The 25382-nt window shown below is 46.3% G+C and overlaps 1 protein-coding gene and 1 pseudogene across 1 annotated transcript in view; both read left to right on the top strand.

Moving 5' to 3' along the window:
- Window positions 1–25382, top strand: part of ulk4 (unc-51 like kinase 4) — a 585662-nt gene that overhangs the window by 458878 nt on the left and 101402 nt on the right. Inside the window, exon 31 of the mRNA XM_085989398.1 lies at window positions 16399–16565. Coding sequence (XP_085845524.1) covers window positions 16399–16565 — 167 coding nt within the window. The remainder of the gene's footprint in view (window positions 1–16398; window positions 16566–25382) is intronic.
- LOC147117911 (small ribosomal subunit protein eS21 pseudogene) lies at window positions 17627–17878 on the top strand (annotated as a pseudogene).

Raw genomic sequence — 25382 nt, 5'->3', positions numbered from 1 at the left:
TCTCTGTTCAATAGATGCCCATCGCTCCTCAAGAGATGTCATTCTATTATGAGCACTCACCATGTTTTCCATACCCTGGTGACTTATCCCCTCCATGGAGGCTGCCATCCTTTCCATGGTGATGTGGTCAGGAGCCAGTGACTCCACAAAGGCTGTGCTCATGGTCGCTATGGACTCCTCCATTCGCTCCACACTCACATCGACCCTGGAGACAAAACCTGCCAGAGACTCCTGCATCTGTTCCTGGAGTTCCAGTCCCGCTGATCTTATAGATGGACCTAGAGGCAGAGGGTCGACATGCAGCTGAGCCAAGCTGGCAGAGTCCTGCGCCTTCCGACTAGGACTCTCCACTGCTATCCCTGTCTCCACAATCTGCTGATGCTCACTTGTGAGCTGCGATACATCAGGTGACAACACTGCTCTATGTCCCAAAGGTCCCACCGAGGTGTGAGTGTCTGCGCTGGTGCTAGGTGCGTTGAATTCTGATGACGCTGCGCCCTCAGAGGTTGCAGATTCCTCTGAGGAGTCTGGAAGCTCAGGCTCTTCCTCCTGGACAGTGGGGACGGAGGCTCCCGATAGTCCTGTGGGGGAGTGAAGGAAAGAGTTGGAGATGTGAGGTCAAGGTTACATGCACATTGCATATTGCAGATGATCATAGGTCCATCTGTTATAGCTTCAGAATCATGATCAGCGACTCATGCAATGTCAATGAGAGAGATGGAAAACTATTCTGTCACCAGCTTGCTGTGATGCACCCGTCTGTCCGCCCCCCACTTGCGCCTCATCCTCCAGTCCTACGATCTCCAGGATCACACCCTCCCAGGGGGTGAGGTGGGCTACTGATGGTGGCCCTCCTCCTGTCCTCGCTTGTTCTCTTTTATTGTGAGCTCTCTTTTCCTGCACTGCAACCACGTTCTTCGTGTGAGCCCCAAGGAGTTGACTTGACGTGCCACCTGCAGCCACACAGCCTTGGTCTGACTGGGAGGCCTCTTCCTCCCTGAAGAAGGGAACAGGGCCTCCCTGTGGGCCCTAGCACCATCCAGCAATGCCTGGAGTGAAGCCTCATCAAATTTGGGGGCAGATCTGGCCCTCCCGCTGGCCGTTGCTCCTGCAGGCTCCTGTGCCATCTTAATGGTGAAGTTTGGGAGCCTGCAGAGGAAGCAAGGCTTGCTGTGGACCTTAGAAGCAGCAGCAATGACGACGTCATATTCTGCGACTTTCTGACTGGAAATACTCAATTGCCAAGGCTTCCCACATGCTGGAAATCAATTGGCCAATTGAGTTAAAATTGCATCAATCTCACAGACCCATTTACAACCGTGTCGGAATCACTAAATTCGGGGAACCCGCCAATTCCCCACACCTGAACTAAAATCGACCCCTAAGTGTCAGCAACTCAGCAGGCGATTCCAGTGTAGACATACCACATTCGAGCTTGATCCTGTCCGTGCCCGATATCCACATGTAAATTTGCCAGCACGAGTCTCTGAGTAGCCATCAAGAGCAGAAGCCCTGGTTGGTTTGTTCTCCCCGCTGCCTCCTTGGCTCAAGGACATTTAGGCTCCCCAGTTAGGATCGGCTGAATCAGTGACTAGGAATAAACCCTGAGACATGGTGGCTACATAAGAACATAAGAATTAGGAGCAGAATTAGGCCATTCGGCCCCTTGAACCTGCTCCGCCATTCAGTAATATCATGGCTGATCTTCGACCTCAACTCCACTTTTCCGTCCAATCTCCATATCCCTTGATTCCCCTAGAGTCCAAAAATCTATCGATCTCAGTCTTGAATATACTCAACGATTCAGCATCCACAGCCCTCTGGGGCAGAGAATTCCAAAGATTCACAACCCTCTGAGTGAAGAAATTCCTCCTCATCTCAGTCTTAAATGGCCGACCCCTTATCCTGAGACTGTGCCCCCTGGTTCTAGACTCTCCAGCCAGGGGGAAACAACCTCTCAGCATCTACCCTGTCAATCCCCCCCTCAGAATCTTCTATGTTTCAATGAGATCACACCTCATTCTTCTAAACTCTAGAGTATCGGCCCAATCTACTCAATCTCTTCTCATAGGACAACCCTCTCATCCCAGGAATCAATCTAGTGAACCTCCGTTGCACTGTCTCCAAGGCAATTATATCCTTCCTCAGATAAGGAGACCAGAACTGTGCCCAGTACTCCAGGTGTGGTCTCACCAAGGCCCTGTACAATTGGAGCAAGACATCCTTACTCTTATACTCCAACCCCCTTGCAATAAAGGCCAACATGCCATTTGCCTTCCTAATTACTTGCTGCACCTGCAGACTAACTCTCTGTGTTTCCGGTACGAGGACACCTAAATCTCTCTGAACACCAAAATTTAATAGTTTCTCACCATTTAAAAAATATTCTGTTTTTCTATTCTTCCTACCAAAGTGAATAACCTCACATTTCCCCACATTATACTCCATCTGCCACCTTACTGCCCACTCACTTAACCTGTCTCTATCCCATTGCAGGCTCTTTGTGTCCTCCTCACAGCTTACTTTATCACCTTGCTTTGTATCGTCAGCAAACTTGGATACATTGCGCTCGGTCCCTTCATCTAAGTCATTGATATAGATTGTGAATAGCTGAGGCCCCAAGCACTGATCCTTGTTGCAGCCTGCCAACCCGAACATGACCTGTTTATTCCTACTCTCTGTTTTCTGTCCGTTAACCAGTCCTCTACGTGGCTCAATTACCGACCGAGTCCAGTAGAATGGAACAGTTCCTCCTATTTTGGGAGGATCCAATCATTGGTGATGAATAGAAGGGTCCAATTTTTGCTATTGTGCTGAAGTTACAATGTGTTGGATTCTCCTAGAAAGTCCCACCGTTGATCTTTACTGCACAATTCTAATAGGCTGGTGCTCCCAGCATTCCAGCTACCCATGAAGTTGCCTCTCACAGCACGCATAATTTTGAATGTACAGTAAAAGTGAAAAATATTCACCACACTGTAATAATGAGGTTATTTTAAATTCAGAAGATGATTGCACTGGAATGATTTCCTTCAGCGGTTGATAAAATCATTAAATTAGTTTTCTATTCAAGGGGTCGTAGATTGTTAGAGTAGTAAGAGCTCTGTCAAATGCAATTTTATTGTATGAACATTTCAGGTCATTCTAATTGCAATGTGGCCGGGTTAATCTTTTCACAATTATGTATTTATTCATTCATGATCTAATTAGTTTGTTTCGATATGCTGTTTCATTGTAATTCTTTAAATTATCTGGCGACTCATTATTTATAAGTATGTATATAGGGCAGGGTGAATTGATCATTCACATGGGGAAATGGGGAATGTTTCTAATAATCCATGTTACGTGGATAGACTGGAGAAGCTGGGGTTGTTCTCCTTGGAGCAGAGAAGGTTGAGAGGAGATTTGATAGAGGTGTTCAAAATCATGAGGGGTCTGGATAGAGTAGATAGAGAGAAACTGTTCCCATTGGCAGAAGGGTCGAGAACCAGAGGACACAGATTTAAGGTGATTGGCAGAAGAACCAAAGGCGACATGAGGAAAAACTTTTTTACGCAGCGAGTGGTTAGGATCTGGAATGCACTGCCTGAGAGGGTGGTGGAGGCAGATTCAATCAGCAGACTGCAGCAACTCGCCAAGGCTTCTTCGGCAGCACCTCCCAAACCCGCGACCTCTTCCACCTAGAAGGACAAGGGCAGCAGGCGCATGGGAACACCACCACCTCCAAGTTCCCCTCCAAGTCACACACCATCCTGACTTGGAAATATATCGCCGATCCTTTATCGTCGCTGGGTCAAAATCCTGGAACTCCCTACCTAACAGCACTGTGGGAGCACCTTCACCACACGGACTGCAGCGGTTCAAGATGGCAGCTCACCACCACCTTCTCAAGGGCAACTAGGGATGGGCAATAAATGCTGGCCTTGCCAGCAATGCCCACATCCCACAAACGAATAAAAAAAAAAATCGCGGCTTTCAAAAGGGAATTGGATAAGTACCTGAAGGAAAAAAATTTGCAGGGCTACGGGGAAAGGGCGGGGGAGTGGGACTAGCTGAAGTGCTCTTGCCGGCACGGGCTCGACGGGCCGAATGGCCTCCTTCTGTGCTGTAACCATTCTATGATTCTGTGAACACACAAGAACTTTTCCTCAAATTTTCTCCATACGTAATGGGTAATACTTAGAAGTGTTGTTGTACAAGGCTGCAATACCCAAGGGACTTCAGGTGGGATCCACAGCCCCAAGGGCAAAGTTCAATCGGTTTGTTAACGTTATATAAATCTGGGATAAAGTGCAGCCTTGAATCAAGCTCTTAAACATGTTGGGAGTTCAATCCCAGTTGGCTCCCTACGAGTCCTTTAATTGAGAGCTAATTTTCACTGTTTTTGTTGGCGCAATGGTAATCTGCACCATTTTATTCTGTGTCCTTTCTGTAGGATCAGATGCATTCTAATTAACACAACTGATAAGATAAGTAGAGTGTGGTTGCAGTAATGCTGCTGAACCACTTCTTCAGAGTAAGAAATAAACCAGTGTCTAAAAGGGGAAAAAATGTGGCAAATGCTGGAAATTTTATTTTCAAAAGTAGAAAAATGCTGGAGTACAAAGCAGATTCATTGGTCTGAAAATAAAGGTTAATGTTTTGGGCAGAGACCCTGCATTGGTTCTGATGAAGGTTCTCTACACAGTACACAGTGTCAGCCGTGGCTCAGTGGGCGGCACTCTCTAGGTGGGAGGGGCTAGGAGTGAACCAGGTGTTACTGGTTGCCTGATTGCAGCAGGGTGTTGGAGTGAGTTTGTAAAAAGTTGGTGGTGGGTTTTGGGGTTTTTGTTTTCAGGTTTTAGGGCCTTTTTGGCCCACAAAAACAGCCAGATGCCTGCTGAGGGGTCCGGAGTGCCGGGCCCCTCAGAGGACAGTGTTCCCAAGATGAATTTAATTAGGGAAGAAACTGTGGTTGGAAGGGAAAGAAAAAGGCCCAAAGATTTGGGCCGGGACCCCAGGAGGTTTGGAAAAGAAAACACGGTGGTAGTTCAGTGCGACGATAAGGAGATACGAGCTTGGGATATTATCCAAGCGGTTCATGAGGACTGTGGCGAGGGAAGCTGCTTTGCCTGCCGACCAAAGCCGAATGTTGGGTTCGAGGTGACGGTCAGTGGCCGAGAGGAGGTGGAAAGACTTTTACTCAGTCTGAAAGTTGGCAATAAGTTCTTGGAGGTATCTCTGCTATATTCGGAAGAGGTGGTGGTCTCATTCTTAAACTTGCCAGTTTATATTGAGGACGATGTGCTAATCAAAAAGTTGGAGTCGTGGGACATTAAAATTTGCTCAGCAATAAAGAGGAGGTACTATCCAGGAACACGGGTAGTAGATGGAACCTGTTATGTAAAGGTGCGATTCCCAGAGGGGGTGAGGTCATTACCGTACAGCATGAAATTCGAGACACTGGAAGGAGTGCAGTACTTTCGAGTGCTGCATGATAACCAAGTGAAGGTTTGCTATTATTGTCTTGGACACGACCATCTTGTAAGAAACTGTCCAGACTTGTACTGTTATAATTGCGGCGAGTCTGGACACATCACTCGGATCTGCAAGGCGGCGAGCTGTGGGGTGTGTCACAAAGGCCCCACCTGCTGTGAGTGTGAGGCAGAAGGAAGCTCTATGAGTGATGAGGAGATGGGAAAAGGAGCAGGAGATGTGAGTGGAACGGGCGGAGCAGTCAGAGGACACAGCTGGTAAATTGAAGGAGAAAAGAGCACAGGAAGAGGCAGAAAATTGCGGAGCAGACAACGGGATGGAGACGGTGGAAAACACACCAAGTACAGTGGAAAAGAACAAAGACAGCAGTGGGCAGCACGGGTCGAGTGCAGACTCGAGCCTTAATATGGTTCAGCTCTCCCTAAAGAATCTGGTGTCCGCGGGGGGGAGAGGAGGCGGGTGCATGGTAAATGTAAGTACTCCAAAGAATGACGGGGAGTCGGACATCTCAGTGAGCAGGAGGGGGCAAGACAAGGAGAGGGTGCAAGAGGCAGGAGCCTTAAAGGGGCAGCAGGACGGGATCGGCGAGACAAAGACGCCAGAAGGGAACAATATAGGTGCGCCATTGTCCCATAGAGAGAAGGATCAGGGAGCAAGGGTCAGAGGTGGAGATGAGGTCGAAGGGAGCGGCACTGTTGGAGCAGGAAGACTCTCTATGGGAGATGATGTATCTGACGGGGAGCAGGCACAGGGGGTTACAGAAGAGCTTGAGAGTGAGGAATTAGAGGGGGACAGAGACATGGAAGTTGGGGGTGGGGTGGCATCATGTGGAAAGGGAAAGGTTAGTGAGGGGCAGAAGGAGGGAGAAAGGGCAGCTCCTGGGCCCAAACTTAATGCAAGGAAGAGGCTGAAACAGCAGGGAAGGTTCAAACAGGAGGTGAGAAAGAGTCGGAGGCTGCAGGAAAAAGCAACAGCTGGCCGAAAAGTTGGGAAGGAGCATGTGGGGAGGGAAGGGCCAGAGATTAAATGATGGGGAGATTATCAGGAATACTTCCCTTCTTTGGAGCCATGATTACATTGGTCTCGATTAATGTGAACGGACTGAGGGGTGAGAAGAAATTGCAGCAGTTGTTGCAGGGTTTTAAAGGTACGGATTTGTTGTGTCTGCAAGAAACCTTTTGGGATGAGGATATCCTAGAAAGAGTTCAGAAGGTTTGGAAGGGAGAGGTGTTTGCAAGTTGTGCAAACAATAACCGTAGAGGGGTGGCTGTTTTGGTGAGTCCGTCCATAAAAGAGAACATTGCCTTGGTGGACAAGGACACTGAGGGGTGATTTTTACGGCTAAGGGTAAAAATGGAGGGATTTAATTGCGATCTCTTTAATATCTATACACCGAACGACCATTGCAAGCGTCGCAAGTTTTTTCGGGGGTTATTCACTGAAGCAGCAGAGGTGGAAAATCCTTGTATAGTGGGGGATTTTAATGTATTTTTATCTTGGATGGACATTTCAGCCCAGATGACCTTTAAGGATGATAACTCCAGATGATTGTAAAAATGATGGCAAATTTAAATTTGAGAGACTTATGGAGGGACCGGAACCCCATAAAAAGGGAGTTCTCCAGAGCAGGTTGGGTGGGTGATGTTTTAAAGCAGAGCCGAATAGATTTTGTGTTAATACGGGAAGGGTTAAGTTCTGAGGTGATGGAGATTTATTATAAAAAAGTATTTTTTAGTGATCACTCGGCTTTGGTTCTTAGAATTAGGAACAGCAGAGTTAAGCGGTTCAGTGGTGTGGATTTTAAACAATCAATACCTGAAAGAAATTGCTTATAAATAAGGGATTATAAATATAATAATAAAGAATGCTCGGAAGGAACCTTTGTTCTTGAAAGAAAGAAGAGTTTGGTGGGACAATTTCAAATATGAGGTAAAAGTTTTTTCGGTATGTTATGGGAAAGAGAGAGCGGCAGCTAACCGGCGTCGAGAAGAGCATATAAACAAAAGGTTTACGGATGTCTGTAAAGCAGTTGACGGAGGGGATAAGGGAGCGGAGACTAAGTTCTGGGTGCTAAAGGAAGAGTGGGAATTATTGCAAGCTGAAAAATGCAAGGGGGCCATTCTCCGTGCAAAGGCTAGAGATGCATTGGAGGGCGAAAGATGCACTAGATATTTTCTAGAGCAAGAGAAGCTGCGACAGAGATCGTTAATTGAAGAGTTGAAGGTTGGGGAGAAGATCATTCATGAAAGTGGGGAGATTTTAGAGGCGGCTATCAGCTTTTATCAAGAGTTATATACAAAAGACATTTCCAATTTGGCGATGGAGAAGGTTACTGCTTTTATTGAAGAGGGTTTAAAGGAGGATGAGAGAAGCATGTGTGATAAAGAAGTAGGATTATCGGAAATAAAAGTAGCAATAAGTGGAATGAAGGGGGGGAAAAGCCCAGGGTCCGATGGACTAAGTGCAACATTTTATAAAGAATTTTTCGAGATTTTAAGTCCATTGCTCTTAGAAGTTTTTAAGGAAATTAAAATTGAGGGAAGCCTGGCCCCATCTATGAGGAGAGGTATCATAAGCTCAGCTTATATAAAAATAAAGGGGATAGACGGGATCTGAAGAATTGGAGGCCCATCACATTGTTAAATGTGGATTATAAGATCTTGGCGAGGGCTATGGCAAATCGTTTGAAGGAGGTGTTACCGCAGATAGTTTTGCCCTCTCAGTCCTATGGAGTCATAGGCCGAGACATCGCAGACTCTGTGGTCTCAGTCTGAGATGCGATAGAGCTCATGGAAGAGAGTGGGAGTGAGGCTTATGCATTAAAGATAGATCAAGAGAAAGCCTTTGATAGGGTCTCTCATGAGTTTTTATTGAAGGTTTTGGGAGCATTTGGTTTCAAGGAAAATTTCATTCAGTGGATAAGGATTTTTTATTCAAACATATTTAGCTGTGTTAAATGTAATGGTTTTTTATCCAAGTATTTTCCGATACAGAGATTAGTGAGACAGGGTTGTCCCCTGTCCCCACTGCTGTACACATTGGTAGCAGAACCATTAGGTTACATGATGCGAAAGAAACAAGGTGTAGTTGGGATTGTGGTCCCCAGTTCTGGGCTGGTGTCAGTGATACACCAATATGCAGATGACACAACCTTAACATTGCGAAATGGGGAGTCAGTGAGGAAAGCTATGGATGTAGTGGAGGAATATTGTAGAGCTTCAGGAGCCAGAGTGAATTATAGTAAGTCCCAATGCCTGGTTGCAGGGAGGGTTAGGGGGGAATGGTTGGGGGAATGTCCCTTTAAGGTGGTGGAGGTTTTGGAAGTTCTGGGGGTGCATATGGGGTGCAAGAAAGACAGGGATGAAGTGGATCGATTAAATTGGGAACCGAAGCTTATGAAAATTTAAAAGATTTTGGGAAGATGGGAAAGAAGGTGGTTGAAAGTGCAAGGAAGAGCGACAGTGGTGTCTGCTCTCTTGCTCTCTAAGCTATGGTACTTATTGACGGTGGAGGATATTCCTGAGTGGGCGGAAAAGTCCATCCGAGAGGCTTGTGTGAGGTTTTTATGGGAAGGGAAACCAGTCTTGGTGGCTTACAATACCATCATTGGACGGAGAAATTAGGGAGGACTCAATTTCCCAGATATTGATTTGAAGAAAAAATCCTTTAGAATCAAATGGGTGAAGAGATTTCTTCAGAAGTCAAATACAAGTTTTTGGAAGAGTTGTTTTGAGCATTTTTTAAAACGAAGTGGGATAGGAGGGATGGGGATATTGTATATAGAATACAATAATATGTTTTTGAAATCGATTAAACTTCTCCCTAAGTTTTATAAGGGGGTTGTAAAGACTTGGGCCCAATTTTTAAAAAGTGTGCAGTTTATGCCCAAGGGGGCTGAGGAATTTTTAGAACAGCCCTTATTTTTGAACAGTTGGGTCAACATCGAAGGAGAGGTTTTATTTAATCAAGCTTTTATAAAAGCTGGGATTATATCTGTGAAAGATGTATTATACGAGGTGATTCCAGGTTGGTTGCCGGAAGCGATAGTGAGGGACATGGTGTGGGAGGAGGATCAGGAGGTAGAAGGAAAAGCAATAGGAATCATGTATGAGAAGATTGTGAGGGCAATGCCACAGGATTGGATGGAAGAAATAAATGCGGAAATCTCCAAAGGAAGTAAAATGCGTCCTGCTTTTCCAAGCTTTGTACTGGAGGAAGGGGGAGAGTTAGTCCAATTTGACAACTGTAATACTCGAGATTTCTATGAGGTATTTAGAGAATGGAGATTCAAGACACCTGCTGGTCAGGAGTTTTGGTAGAGTATATACCCACAGCTGGACTGCAACAGGATTTGGAAGGGAGTGTGGGCGAATTTTAAATGTCCAGAATGGATTGAACTGGATTTCAAATTGGCTCATAACCGGATTTTTACCATGACGGTCTTGTGCAAGATTGGACGAGTGGAGGAGGCAACATGCCCAGTGTGTGGGACACAGGATGAGACTCTGTCCCATTTACTGGTGTTATGTCCGCAGTTAAATGACTTTAAGTACTATGTTCGACAGTTGTGTGAAGCTTTTTTGCTGGGTGGGGACCGAAGTGCAAGAATAGGAATCCCGTGGGACTCGATTTTGAGATGGGGATTGCAGGAGAGTCTGCCCGAGTCTAGCGGAGCGGCAATTAATTTAATGTTCAGTTTGGCTAGATTCGTGATTGTGCAAAGAAGGAATGCTCTGTTTTTTAAGGGGAGGAGAATCAATCTAAAAGAGTATTTTAAATATAAGCTAAAAGATCATTATAAGGCTCTGTGGATGTTTTGTTCAGAAAGGAATTTAAGGATAGTATTTTACAACCAATTTTTAAAGTACAATCGATTAATATATGTTACAGGAAACAAATTAAACTTCAGGTTTTGATAAAATGTGGTGGCGGAATGGCTGTGCAGAGCGGTAGAATTGATTTGTATCATACAATGAAATGATCACGATGTTGTAAATGTTCTTAAGGTTCAATAAAGTATATTAATTTTTTTTTAAAGTGGGTAGCGCACTCCCATCTGAGTCAGAAGTTTGTGAGTTCAAGACCCACTCCTGGGACGTGAACACATAAAGCTAGGCTGAAACTGCAGTACTTTGCTGAGAGAGTGCTGCACTGTTGGAGCTACAGTACTGAAGGAGTGCTGCACTGTTGGAGCTACAGTACTGAAGGAGTGCTGCACTGTTGGAGCTACAGTACTGAAGGAGTGCTGCACTGTTGGAGCTACAGTACTGAAGGAGTGCTGCACTGTTGGAGGTACAGTACTGAAGGAGTGCTGCACTGTTGGAGGTGCCGTCTTTCGGATGAGACGTTAAACTGAGGCCCCTATGGCACTATTTTGAAGAAGAGCAGGGGAGTTCTCCCTGGTGTCCTGGGGCCAATATTTATCCCTCAATCAACATAATTAAAACAGATTATCTGGTCGTTATCACATTGTTGTTTGCGGGAGCTTGCTGTGCACAAATTGGCTGCCACGTTTCTCACATTACAACAGTGACTACACTTCAAAAAGTGCTTCATTGGCTGTAAAGCGCTGTGAGACGTCCGGTGGTTGTGAAAGGCGCTATATAAATGCAAGTTTTTCTTTTTTCTTTCTATAGTTACCGATTTTTGCACTTTCCAGATGCTAATGTATTCCCAGCATTTTCTTAGGGTGTGATTTTATCAATGGGGACGTGATGGAGGCGGGACTACTGCTTGTCGGGTTTTAGTCCAACCTCCATCGACGTCCGGCCAACCCACACTATTTTCCCTTGATTGACCTTGTTAAGCCCGTCCAGCGGGTTTAGCAGGCCAATTCAGGGAAAGCCGGTGACAGAGAACGTCAGCGTATTACGTTTCATCTCATCTGTTGACAGCTCTGTGAAGCTGTCAAACACTGACAATCTGTCTTCTAAGTTGAGTCCTTTACTCAAGACTCACTTCGAAAGCTTTCCTGAGCAGAAAGCAGAAGGCTGCAGTATTTAAGAATACAGCGGCCATTCTGCTTTCTCTGCCGGTGAGATGAGGCAGCTCCGCAGCCTAAAGGGATGAAGCCTGGAGGAAGAAGCAAAGGTAAGTAATCTTATTAAAACACTTTAGACTCACCTCACACACTTACCTCTCCACACTTGCACTCGTCACTCACCTGCACACCGGACATTTCGGCCCCTCCGACCCCCGCAGACCCATGGCGCGCCTCGCTGACCCTGGCGCGGTTCGGAGCCGTCAGGAAGCCCACACTTTAGGGCTCAAACTACCTGTTAGGCAGTTAATTGGCACTAATCCCCTTCCCGCCTGGAGGAGACAGGACCCGGCGCGGGTCGGGTACCCACCTCCTGGAAAGATGGCACGGAGGTGGGTTGGTGGGCGGGATGGGTACCCGCTCCCCAGACTCTGCCATTTTCCTGGCAGTCCCGCCTCCATACCCGCCTTCCCAGGGCTGGCAAAATCACCGCCTTCATTTCTAATGCAGTTAATTAATGCCCGTCCTATTGGGCATTTCTTAGAAACCCAATTACATATGGTCAGGACAGCGTATTTGTAAACTTGCTACCATTTTTCAATTTAAACAATGGAATAGAATCATAGAAAGTTACACCACAGAAGGAGGCCATTCGGCCATAAAAGAGCTCTCCAGCCTAATCCCACTTTCCAGCTCTTGGTCCGTAGCCCTGTAGGTTCCGGCACTTCAAGAGCATATCCAAGTACTTTTTAAATGTGATGAGGGTTTCTGCCTCTCCCACCCTTTCAGGCAGTGAGTTCCAGACCCCCACCACCCTCTGGGTGAGAAAAGTTCTTCTCAACTCCCCTCTAGTCCTTCTACCAATTACTTTAAATCTCTGCCCCCTGGTTATTGACCTCCCTGCTAGGGGAAAGGGTCATGTACAAGTACTCCTGAACTAGCAATAGCAATCCGTTAGAAATGCCTTTTTTGACACATCATAAACTGCAAGTACATCTGTTCAAGAAATAAAGAAAGACTTGCATTTCTACAGCGCCTTTCACGAGCACCGGACATCCCAAAGCCAGGACACTGAGGATAACTCCCCTGCTCTTCTTCGAAATAGTGGCCGTGGGATCTTTTACGTCCACCTGAGAGCAGACGGGGCCTCGGTTTAACGTCTCATCCGAAAGACGGCACCTCCGACAGTGCGGCGCTCCCTCAGTACTGCCCTTCCGACAGTGCAGTGCTCCCTCAGTACTGCCCCTCCGACAGTGCGGCGCTCCCTCAGTACTGCCCCTCCGACAGTGTGGCGCTCCCTCAGTACTGCCCCTCCGACAGTGCGGCGCTCCCTCAGTACTGCCCCTCCGACAGTGCGGCGCTCCCTCAGCACTGCCCCTCCGACAGTGCGGCGCTCCCTCAGTACTGCCCCTCCGACTGTGCGGCGCTCCCTCAGTACTGCCCCTCCGACAGTGCGGCGCTCCCTCAGTACTGCCCCTCCGACAGTGCAGCACTCCCTCAGCACTGCACTGGAGTGTCAGCCTAGATTTTTGTGCTCAAGTCTCTGGAGTGGGACTTGAACCCACAACCTTCTGACTCAGAGGCGAGGGTGCGGCCCACTGAGCCACAGCTGACAAAAAGAACTTGCATTCATAGCGCATCTTTCACATCCTCAGGACGTCCCAAAATGCTTCACAGTTAGTAAATTGCTTTTGAAGTGAAGACTGTTGTTTTATAAGAAAACACGGTAGCCAATTTGCACATAGCAAGGTCCCAGAAAAAACATTGAGATGCATGACCAGATAATTGATTTTTTTTGGTGGTATTTGTTAATGTCTTCTGTGAAAGATGGCACCTCAGTGCCGCAGTGAAGTGCCAATCTAGATTATGTGTTCACGTCTCTGGAGCTGGGCTCGGGCAACCTTTTAGGTCTCCGATTTGAATCCCTGTATTATATGGGAAAATGAAATTCAATCATGCCATTCTAATGACGGGTTGAATATCAATAGGTTTAATAAATGTCAGTGCTTGCGTTATTAACATGCTGATCCTGAGTACACACACCCACAATCACAATGCAAAGATCACATTTGAACTAAATCGTGTGCTACTGCCTACTCAAGCGCCCATATGCTCTATCACATGACTGATGGTCTAGACACCAATGGTAATACATGCCTTATACACCCACATGAAAGTGTCCTTGGAGAACTTTCTTATCTGGGCTTTTCTGTACTCTGCATGCTTCTCTATGCATCTATCTGAGCTTCCCAATGCCCCACAAGCTAGTTTTATCGTTTTGGATCACACTGTGCCCTTTGCCATTCCTTCTACTGTGGTCTCAGCAACTTTGAACAGGTATCAATAGCACTTATTCCATTAAAAGTCAAGTCTAGAAGGGCACCTTCCTCCACATATTCTGGACAGCAGTCTAGGAGACCACTAGGAACTTGACCGGTCTTGCACTCCTAGATGACCTAGCTCGGTGTTAGCTGGGCCTGTCCACCAAACAGGCAGGGGGTCCCACAGTGATCAGGCTGGCACAGCTCTGGCTACTAGATATGGTGAAATGAAGCTTCCCCCACCCCCCGCCACGATAAACGTGGCTGAAACACATGGGACATCTGCTAATTGTTCAGCCTCTACCTGGAACTGGGGAAATACCAAGCAGCCTGGCACCCAGTCTTGTAGAATCACTCAACACAAACTACCCACCATGCTCAACAGCAATCCCTCCACAGGCAGTAAGGAGCAATGACCCGAACTGATAAGACTACTGATTGGCAGGGCCTCTGCGCAGTCATACTAAGAAACCTGGAATAGACATATATTTTAGTACTTAATTGTCTGTAAAGCGCTTTGGGACGTCCGGTGGTCGTGCAAGGTGCTATATAAATGCAAGTCCCTTTTTTTTTTTTCTTTTTACATAGAGGTACATCGAATATACCGCACAGAAACAGGCCATTCGGCCCAACGAGTCTGTGCTGGTCTTTATACTCCACACCAGTCTCCTCCTGTTCCAATACATGTATAAATATACGTCTGAATGTACACCTATATGTACAATAGCTTCCTAACGTACTTTCTTGAAACGCCAATTTAAAAAAAAAAGACAAAGCAAGCAAAGTTTTAGAAATTTAAAGAGAAATCTTTTTGAAAAAAGAACGAAAGACTTGCATTTCTCCAGCACCTTTCACGACCACCGGATGTCTCAAAGCGCTTTACAGCCAATTAAGTACTTTTTGAAGTGTAGTCACTGTTGTAATGTAGAAAGCGTGGCAGCCAATTTGCGCACAGCAAGCTCCCACAAACAGCAATGTGATAATGACCGGATAATCTGTTTTAGTGATGTTGATTGAGGGATAAATATTGTCCAGGACACCAGGGATAACTCCCCTGCTCTTCTTCAAAATAGTGCCGTGGGATCTTTTATGTCCACCTGAGAGAGCAGACGGGGCTTCAAATTTAACGTCTCATCCGAAAGATGGCACCTCCGACAGTGCAGCACTCCCTCAGTACTGCCCCTCCGACAGTGCAGCACTCCCTCAGTACTGCCCCTCCGACAGTGTGGCGCTCCCTCAGTACTGCCCCTCCGACAGTGCGGCACTCCCTCAGTACTGCCCCTCCGACAGTGCGGCGCTCCCTCAGTACTGCCCCTCCGACAGTGCGGCGCTCCCTCAGTACTGCCCCTCCGACAGTGCGGCGCTCCCTCAGTACTGCCCCTCCGACAGTGCGGCGCTCCCTCAGTACTGCCCCTCCGACAGTGCGGCGCTCCCTCAGTACTGCCCCTCCGACAGTGCGGCGCTCCCTCAGTACTGCCCCTCCGACAGTGCGGCGCTCCCTCAGTACTGCCCCTCCGACAGTGCGGCGCTCCCTCAGTACTGCCCCTCCGACAGTGCGGCGCTCCCTCAGTACTGCCCCTCCGACAGTGCGGCGCTCCCTCAGTACTGCCCCTCCGACAGTGCGGCGCTCCCTCAGTACTGCCCCTCCGACAGTGCGGCGCTCCCTCAGTACTGCCCCTCCGACAGTGCAGCGCTCCCTCAGTACTGCCCCTCCGACAGTGCGGCGCTCCCTCAGTACTGCCCCTCCGACAGTGCGGCGCTCCCTCAGTACTGCCCCTCCGACAGTGCGGCGCTCCCTCAGTACTGCCCCTCCGACAGTGCGGCGCTCCCTCAGTACTGCCCCTCCGACAGTGCGGCGCTCCCTCAGTACTGCCCCTCCGACAGTGCGGCGCTCCCTCAGTACTGCCCCTCCGACAGTGCGGCGCTCCCTCAGTACTGCCCCTCCGACAGTGCGGCGCTCCCTCAGTACTGCCCCTCCGACAGTGCGGCGCTCCCTCAGTACTGCCCCTCCGACAGTGCGGCGCTCCCTCAGTACTGCCCCTCCGACAGTGCGGCGCTCCCTCAGTACTGCCCCTCCGACAGTGCGGCGCTCCCTCAGTACTGCCCCTCCGACAGTGCGGCGCTCCCTCAGTACTGCCCCTCCGACAGTGCGGCGCTCCCTCAGTACTGCCCCTCTGACAGTGCAGCACTCCCTCAGCACTGCCCCTCCGACAGTGCGGCACTCCCTCAGTACTGCACTGGAGTGTCAGCCGAGATTTTTGTGCTCAAGTCACTGGAGTGGGACTTGAACCCACAACCTTCTGACTCAAAGGCGAGGGTGCTGCCCACTGAGCCACGGCTGACACTAGAACAAACCCTTTCTTAAGCAAAAACCACTATTAACACATTAACAAACTCGGACTTAATCGAATTTCTAGACTTTTGTATTTATTTACTTCCAAGAACAACCATCGTAGTATGGATAATTTGGTACTGGCACACAGATGCACAATTAGCACATGCGCTGACCCCAGCATCCATAACAAATCGGCCCCATTGTGCTTTGCAGTATGTGTGCACAGATAATACTAAATAGTTTGTTTGTATTGCGTCAACACAGCTGGTTTCTGCTCTTTTCAACAGGTCTTGTTGATTATGTCCGTAACTTATTTATTGAAACCACGGCTCTCTACTTCGAAATGGATGATAAAAGCAGCATGAAGACCGCGAGCAATCTGCTGTTATCCCTCATTGACATTATACACAATATGCTGAAGCATGCATCCAACGTTGTCCGACTTGCTTTGCAGGTAAGATGAGGCCTGAAGTGGCCATTTATTTCTGGATTTCTATTTGTCCTAGGCCTAGTTTATAACTTTCTCCCCTTCAGTATTTTATTTTTTTTGCCCCTTTTCTTGGGTCGTCTTGGCCAGTAGAGTAGACGGGCACTCTCCTCCCAGCTCATTGGGCAAGTGGGCAAGAGAGGTCTAGTGTAACTTGGCTTCTGTTTTCCCTCCATTGTTGTGGGAAATGTCCTCTTTGTTTTTTTTGGGTGCGCGGCCCCTTCAAATTCCCGCACATGCGCAGCTTTTTCTATTTAAAAGCCGGCTGCGGGGGAGCTCCAGGCAGCTACGCAGCTTAAAGGGAACATTCTGAGGGGGATTGACAGGGTAGATGCTGGGAGGATGTTCCCCCTGGCTGGAGAGTCTAGAACTAGGGGGCACAGTCTCAGGATAAGGGGGCGGCCATTTAGGACTGAGACGTGGAGGAATTTCTTCACTCGGAGGGTAGTGAATCTTTGGAATTCTCTACCCCAGAGGGCTGTGGATGCTGAATCTTTGAGTATATTCAAGGCTGAGATCGATAGATTTTTGAACTCTAGGTAAATCAAGGAAAGATCGGGCAGGAAAGTGGAGTTGAGGTCGAAGATCAGCCATGATCTTATTGAATAGCGGAGCAGGCTCGAGGGGCCGTATGGCCGACTCCTGCTCCTAATTCTTATGTTCTTATGTATAGGCCAGTGTATATGCAAGGTACATTGATGCTACAGAATCAGGCATCCACTGAAGTACAATCCTCGTCGTCACTGTACTTGGGTGCAGTTATGCATTGGTATAGTTCAGTGTCATTCCTGAACCTCCTGGTGGGATCTGACAGGCCAAGTTATGACACCTTTCAGTGTGGAAAAGCCTGCCCACACTTCCAGCCTCGGCTTAGACATGAAGAATAGCTATGTGGAGAAGGTTCCAGAGGACTTCCACCATCCATGGAAGCAGACTACAAGAGTCACCGCCTGCAGGAGAAAAAAGACAAAAGTCGGAACAAATTTATTTGAAAGATACCCTTGCGCAAAAATGGAATAAAAGCCAACATGAAGAACGGCGCTCGAGATTTTATTGCTATTTATGCTCCACGCACATTCTCTGCCAGCAGCTGAATTATTGCTGCCAAAGACCATGATTCCAGTCCAATCAACCTTGCTGAAGTTGACAAAGTAACATGAAGATTTAATGGTCAATATAAAACCTCTGCTGTCTGTAGAAATATCTATAGGAAGGACAAGTCGGATGTGTGGAGCCCGAGGCTGGCTGAGAATGATGGCCAAGACTGCCTAACAAGCTGAAGATTTGTGTTATGGAAAGTTTGTTATTTATATTGAAACAAAAACTAAAGCAACAAAAAGGCTTACGGAATCCTGGGCTTCATAAATAGAGGTACTCTATAGAGTACAAAAGCGTGGAAATGATGATGAACCTGTATAAAACACTGGTTCGGCCCCAACTGGAGTATTGTGTCCAATTCTGGGCACCGCACTTTAGGAAGGATGTGAAGGCCTTCGAGAGGGTGCAGAAAAGATTTACGAGAATGATTCCAGGAATGAGGGACTTCAGTTACATTGATAGACTGGAGAAGCTGGGGTTGTTCTCCTTGGAGCAGAGAAGGTTGAGAGGAGATTTGATAGAGGTGTTCAAAATCATGAGGGGTCTGGACAGAGTAGATAGAGAGAAACTGTTCCCATTGACACAAAGGTCGAGAAACAGAGGACACAAATTTAAGGTGATTGGCAAAAGAACCAAAGGCGACGTAAGAAAAAACCTTTTTACGCAGCGAGTGGTTAGGATCTGGAATGCACTGCCTGAAAGGATGGTGGAGACAGATTCAATCACAGCTTTCAAAAGGGAGTTCGATAAGTATCTGAAGGAAAGAAATTTGCAGGGCTACAGGGAAAGGGTGGGGGAGTGGGACTAGCTGAGGTGCTCTTGCAGCGAGCCTGCACGGGCTCGATGGGCCGAATGGTCACCTACCATGCTGTAACCATTCTATGATTCTATAAAACAAGTAGATGTGCTGACAGAAATTGGAGTACCTGGCATTGTGGCATCAGTGGTTGCTAAAAAATCTGTGCAGGATGTTGTACTACAGTCACGCCACACCTTGGAACTGGAAATTCAGAATCTCTGGTTCTGCATCAAAGGAACAAGCAAAGTCAGAAGCGTTACATGAAGAAATGTCCGCAATCACTCTCTTGTTCTCTTAAACCAAATACTGTTCACCCTAACTAGACCATAAATCAGTGCCAAAGCAAAAAACAGTGGATGGGGTGGGGGGAGCGGGAAGATGTGTAGCCCAGCAATAATACAACACTATAAATAATGTATTGTTGTCATTATCTGAGAATGCTGTACAGTCACACATTCCTCGGGCAGTAAGTTTCCAGCTGCAATGAGTGGCTGTGGTATTCCAATTGCATTTCCTGGCTTCCAGCAGAAAGTTGCACCCATGAGCAGGAGATGTGTGATGGACCCGTAATACTCGTGCTTCCCCCCCCCCCTTCAGAGTTGCATTCATTAGAAATTGAACTAATAAAAGTACAAACTGCGAGTGAATTCTGCTAAAGCAAGTATCTAATGTAAGTACCGTGGCCCTGAATTTCCACGGGGATTATTCCAATCTCCCACCATAACTGCAGTAAATGGCTGTGTAGCTTTTTAAAGCTCTTTATAATAATGTGTCCATGACTACACAAACCACTCTGGGTCCAGGTATATTGTGTATCAGTAAAACAGTCCGTGACTACACAAACCACTCTGGGTCCAGGTATATTGTGTATCAGTAAAACAGTCCGTGACGACACAAACCACTCTGGGTCCAGGTATATTGTGTATCAGTAAAACAGTCCGTGACTACACAAACCACTCTGGGTCCAGGTATATTGTGTATCAGTAAAACAGTCCGTGACTACACAAACCGCTCTGGGTCCAGGTATATTGTGTATCAGTAAAACAGTCCGTGACTACACAAACCGCTCTGGGTCCAGGTATATTGTGTATCAGTAAAACAGTCCGTGACTACACAAACCACTCTGGGTCCAGGTATATTGTGTATCAGTAAAACAGTCCGTGACTACACAAACCACTCTGGGTCCAGGTATATTGTGTATCAGTAAAACAGTCCGTGAGTACACAAACCACTCTGGGTCCAGGTATATTGTGTATCAGTAAAACAGTCCGTGACTACACAAACCACTCTGGGTCCAGGTATATTGTGTATCAGTAAAACAGTCCATGACTACACAAACCACTCTGGGTACGGGTATATTGTGTATCAGTAAAACAGTCCGTGACTACACAAACCGCTCTGGGTCCAGGTATATTGTGTATCAGTAAAACAGTCCGTGACTACACAAACCACTCTGGGTCCAGGTATATTGTGTATCAGTAAAACAGTCCGTGACTACACAAACCACTCTGGGTCCAGGTATATTGTGTATCAGTAAAACAGTCCGTGACTACACAAACCACTCTGGGTCCAGGTATATTGTGTATCAGTAAAACAGTCCGTGACTACACAAACCGCTCTGGGTACAGGTATATTGTGTATCAGTAAAACAGTCCGTGAGTACACAAACCGCTCTGGGTACAGGTATATTGTGTATCAGTAAAACAGTCCGTGAGTACACAAACCACTCTGGGTCCAGGTATATTGTGTATCAGTAAAACAGTCCGTGACTACACAAACCGCTCTGGGTCCAGGTATATTGTGTATCAGTAAAACAGTCCGTGACTACACAAACCACTCTGGGTCCAGGTATATTGTGTATCAGTAAAACAGTCCGTGACTACACAAACCGCTCTGGGTACAGGTATATTGTGTATCAGTAAAACAGTCCGTGACTACACAAACCACTCTGGGTCCAGGTATATTGTGTATCAGTAAAACAGTCCGTGACTACACAAACCGCTCTGGGTACAGGTATATTGTGTATCAGTAAAACAGTCCGTGACTACACAAACCGCTCTGGGTACAGGTATATTGTGTATCAGTAAAACAGTCCGTGACTACACAAACCACTCTGGGTCCAGGTATATTGTGTATCAGTAAAACAGTCCGTGAGTACACAAACCACTCTGGGTCCAGGTATATTGTGTATCAGTAAAACAGTCCGTGACTACACAAACCACTCTGGGTCCAGGTATATTGTGTATCAGTAAAACAGGTTTATTGAGCATTAAACAGCCAGTATAAAGAAGTAATACTGAACAAGAAGATAGTCACAGTCTATTCATTGAACCCCGGCGTTCCTTCCGAGTAACTGGGGCGCAAGTCTCCTGATGTATGTTGCTGTGTTCTGTTGACCGAAGCTTGCTTCCTTGGGATCTTGCTGTGTTCCGTTGACCGAAGCTTGCTTCCTTGGGATCTTGCTGTGTTCTGTTGACCGAAGCTCCTATCAATCTCTGGTTACACAGTGCGAGCTTTCAATGTTCAAAACCTGTATCTTTATACCCTTTCTCCCCCTCGTTTTGCCTACGTGGCAGTAATTAACCCTCTGACACCTGGTTAAAAAGTCTTGCTTCCCTCGTTGGCCATCTTATGACCTTGTTGATCCTTCTGGCTTTTTCTCTATGCATAACAAAGTACCCTTATCTTAGATCTTCACTTTTCACAGAACATTTCCTGGAATGTTTTCTAAATACAGGATATTCTTTTTTATCCGGCACCGATGGGACCGGCGTGTTGCCAGTTTATCAAAATTTCCGGATGATGGAGAGGCTTATCCACCAAGGTTATTTTTAACAAAGAAAAATAAAAAAATCAAGAAATGTGCAGTATACAGTAATTGGGTACTCACCTGTGTTAAATGGATGGTGGAAGATGCTTGATTAAGTACGGTACTGCCAGTTGAGGGTAATCCATAACTCTTTAATTACATAACAGTAAAACAAAACTTATAAATGACTGTACAGTACAGTATAAAGTACTGTGGTTGACTGTACACTTATTCCAAGTCAGCTGGTTCATCAGGAATATCCATGCCAGCTGGCTCATCAGGATCATGCACTTCAACAGATTCTTCAGGTACTTCCACTGCTTCAACTCTTTTGGAAACTTTCCTAAACATGTCCCGGATGTCTGCTTGCTTAGTGGACTCTTGCCTTTTTTGTAGAAAGGTGGAGTGCAGAATATGGAGGTGCATAACTTCTTGGGCAGAGTAGCAAGAATGGCTTTCAGCAAATTTGAGAAATGAAGCAAAATCTTCTGCTGCTTTAGCCCAAGAAATCTTCTTCTCTTCAGAAATCTCATCCTCTTCACTTTCCATCTCACTTTCCTTTTCTTTCTTTGGATTCAAAACATTCTCCATTATTTCATCATCACTTAGCATATGCACAACAGCAACTTCTCTATCGGCATCAACCCACTGCTCAATATCACTTTCACGGAGGTGACGCAGAGGGTTTGCTGGGCCTACATTTTTCACCATGCCAGCCATTTCCATTACTGTACTCCTCTTGGGACGAACATTGAACCCATGAAATTCCTCCTCTGAAGAAGAACCTTCAGCAAACATTACAGAAGGCCACAATTTGCGCCAGGCTTGTCTCAAAGTGTGACCTTTCACCAAGTTCCAGGAACAAGCAGCATTAAAGATGGCATCTTTAAGGTTGTATTCCTTCTGAAATGCGTGAATATTGTCATCTTGGATTATCAGTTTACGTAGGAAGTCTTTCTTGTAATGACACTTGAGATTTTGGATAACGCCCTGGTCCATGGGTTGTATGAGAGAAGTTACATTTGGTGGCAAATAAATGGTGAAAATATTTCCCGAAACCAACTCGGATTCATGCGGATGGGCTCTACAATTATCCAGCAATAAAATGCATTTGCAATCTTCAGGTTTCCCTATTCTACGGAAATGTTCCCTCACAGATGGAACAAAAATGTGATGGAACCAATTTGAAAAGATTTCCTTATCCATCCAAGCATTTCTTTGAGCTTTTTACTCAACAGGTAAGTGCCTCACATTTTTAAATGCACGGGGATTTTTATACTTCCCAATAACAAGAAGTTTAACCCGGTGTGATCCAGCAGCGTTCGCACATGTTAGCACGGTTACTCGATCTTTATTTTTCTTGTAACCTGAAGTATTAGCCTCACTAGCCCCAGCAAGCGTTGATTCTGGCAAAAAACCTCCAAAATAAGCCAGTTTCATCGGCATTGTATAGCTGTGCTGGTGACAAATCATGTTGCTGCACAATCCGATTGAAATAATCGCAGTATTCTTCTGCGGCGTCGTGATCAGCTGATTTCTTCTCCCCGGAAATATCGAGTCATCGTATCCCATGCCGTACCTTGAAGCACGTTAACCATCCCTCAGAGAAAGCACACTTGTCAGTGAGCTCCATCTTTGCGTAGAAATCCTTCGTTTTTTCGATTAGCATGTGTCCGGAAATCGGAACACCCTCGGAACGCTTACGAGAAAACCACTCATAAAGCACGGCATCCAGCTCTTCAAGCTTAGGCTTACGAAGCGTACGCCATTTCTCTACACTTTTAGATGTCTCCGAGCTTGAATAAAACTTGAGCAGCTTATCCTTCTGCGATTTGATGTCGTAGATTGTTGATGAACCGATTTTGAATTCATTCATAATGTTGATACGCTTCTCTCCCCTTCTAGTCGTTGGCATATGTCAATTTTCGGTTTTAAAGTTAACACCACTCTCTTCCTTTTGCTTGGACCAACTTTTGAGATTTCCATAATGCAATGCAATGACTACCAGCAGCATTGGAGACACACAGTACCCCTGTAAAATGGCGGATCAGAAGAGACTACCGGCAGCGCGGGAGAGTCAGACTCCTGTTACAGAGGTACTGAGGTGTTCCGACTTCCGACAGCGCCAAGAAGCCGAGCAGTGGCAGTTTGGAGAACTACCCCCACTGACTAACTCGGCCACCGCGGGAGACTCGGACTCGGCAACATTGCCGGTTATTGAGGTGTTTTCGGAGCGAGCATTTTGCCAGTTAATAGAGAATTCCGGATATTTAGGTGCCGTTTAAACGAGAGTTTCCTGTAGTCTGTACCAATGAAGGATGTCTCCAACTCCTATCTCTCTCTAGTTTTTATCTCTTTAAGCATAATATTGCTGAATTCCTCATCTCCATAAACTTAGCACTACATTCCATTACTTCAGTAATTTAAAACAGAGGTTTTTAGTCAGGTTAGCATAATATCCCATCCTGCTTTGCTTTCAGCCATTCGCCATTTTATACAGGCTTTTAGGCTTTTAACATACAATTTCACATTATAGTTATACAAAAATGGTTATAGAATCTTAATAATGTTTACTAAATCCTACAGGTACACCCTATCCTACAGTTGAACATGGCCATTTCGTTGGCGATTCTGCTGTTCTCCCACCGAAGTTAAGGTGGAAATCAGGACAACCCCTAGGGAGATTCAATGCCAATATTTCTGTTTCATTCATTTAGAAAAAACTGACAGATGAAATGGTTGGGTACAGCTTCTTGTCCATGTTATGTCCGTGTATCTTAATGTTGTGTCCTTCAATAATCATACAACAGACTGCAGGGAACGATTCAACAGGTGTTTACTGAATGAGGGTTACTCTAGAACTAACTGTACAGATCACTACTCAGGGTTTATATACAGGTGTGGTCACTGCCGGTACTACAGTATACAGGAGCTGTAAAAAGTAGTTCTCTCCCTTAAGGTATATATACATTATTACATACATTACAGTCCAGTGATACTGCAGTATTTGGAAAGTGATTAACAGTGTAGCATAAACAGTCAACCACACTTATGGCCCCTTGGATCACTGCTGAGCGTGGCAAAGGCAGCAATCTGTGCATACCTTGGTGTCCATATACCTAAATCCTTAAAGGCGGCAGGCCAAGTTGATACGGTGGTTGAAAAAGCATATGGGTTACTTGGGTTTATAAACAGAGGAATAGAATATAAAAGCAAAGAGATCAGGCTGGAACTTTATAAATCACTGGTTAGGCCTCAGCTGGAGTATTGTGGACAGTTCTGGGCCCCACACTTCAGGAAAGATGTAAAGGCCTTAGAAAGGGTGCAGAGGAGGTTTACCAGGATATTACCGGGGATGAAGGACTTCAGTTATGAGGAGAGGTTGGGAAAGTTCGGACTGTTCTCCTTGGAACAGAGAAGGTTAAGAGGTGAACTAATAGAGGTTTTCCAGATGATGAGGGGTTTCGATCGAGTAGATCGAGAGAAAAACTATTCCCCCTGGCGAGTGGGTCAATAACCGGAGGTCATAGATTCAAAATCATTGGGAAAAGATCGAATGGGGAGAGGAGGAGAAATGTTTTCACTCAGAGTTGTGGGGATCGGGAACGCTCGACCTGAACAGGTGGTGGAAGCTGATCCCATCAATAATTTTAAAAGGGAGTGGGACGGGTTCTGGAGGATCAGGGACTTACAGGGAAAAAGTGGGGAGGGGGGGGACTGAGACCGACTGCTTTTTCAAAGAGCCGGCACAGGCACGACGGGCAAAATGGCCTCCTTCTGTGCAGTGAGTTTCTATGATTCTATGAGGGATAGAGAGGCTGTGGGAGGCCGTAGCATGGACTGATACAGGTGCAGCAGGCTTAACTGTTTTAATTCCCTCAGTGCTCCTAGATTTCCTCACTACTGATTAAACTAAGGACATCTCCTCCTACACTTAATATTAATTTAAAGAAAGCATCACCTCCAGCCCAAATGATGAGCTTCACTTTAATGCCATTTCGTTTACAAAAAGGATCATTAATCGAGGCCTTATTTAATACTCTTGTCCCATGTTGCAGTCGGTTCTGCAATATTAAAA

The sequence above is a fragment of the Somniosus microcephalus genome, chromosome 5, assembly GCF_052327205.1.
Source record: "Somniosus microcephalus isolate GS21.2 chromosome 5, FLI_Smic_1.0, whole genome shotgun sequence".
Classification (NCBI taxonomy): Eukaryota; Metazoa; Chordata; class Chondrichthyes; order Squaliformes; family Somniosidae; genus Somniosus; species Somniosus microcephalus.
Note: the sequence above shows the minus strand (reverse complement) of the source record. Positions and strands in the feature narration are given on the sequence as shown.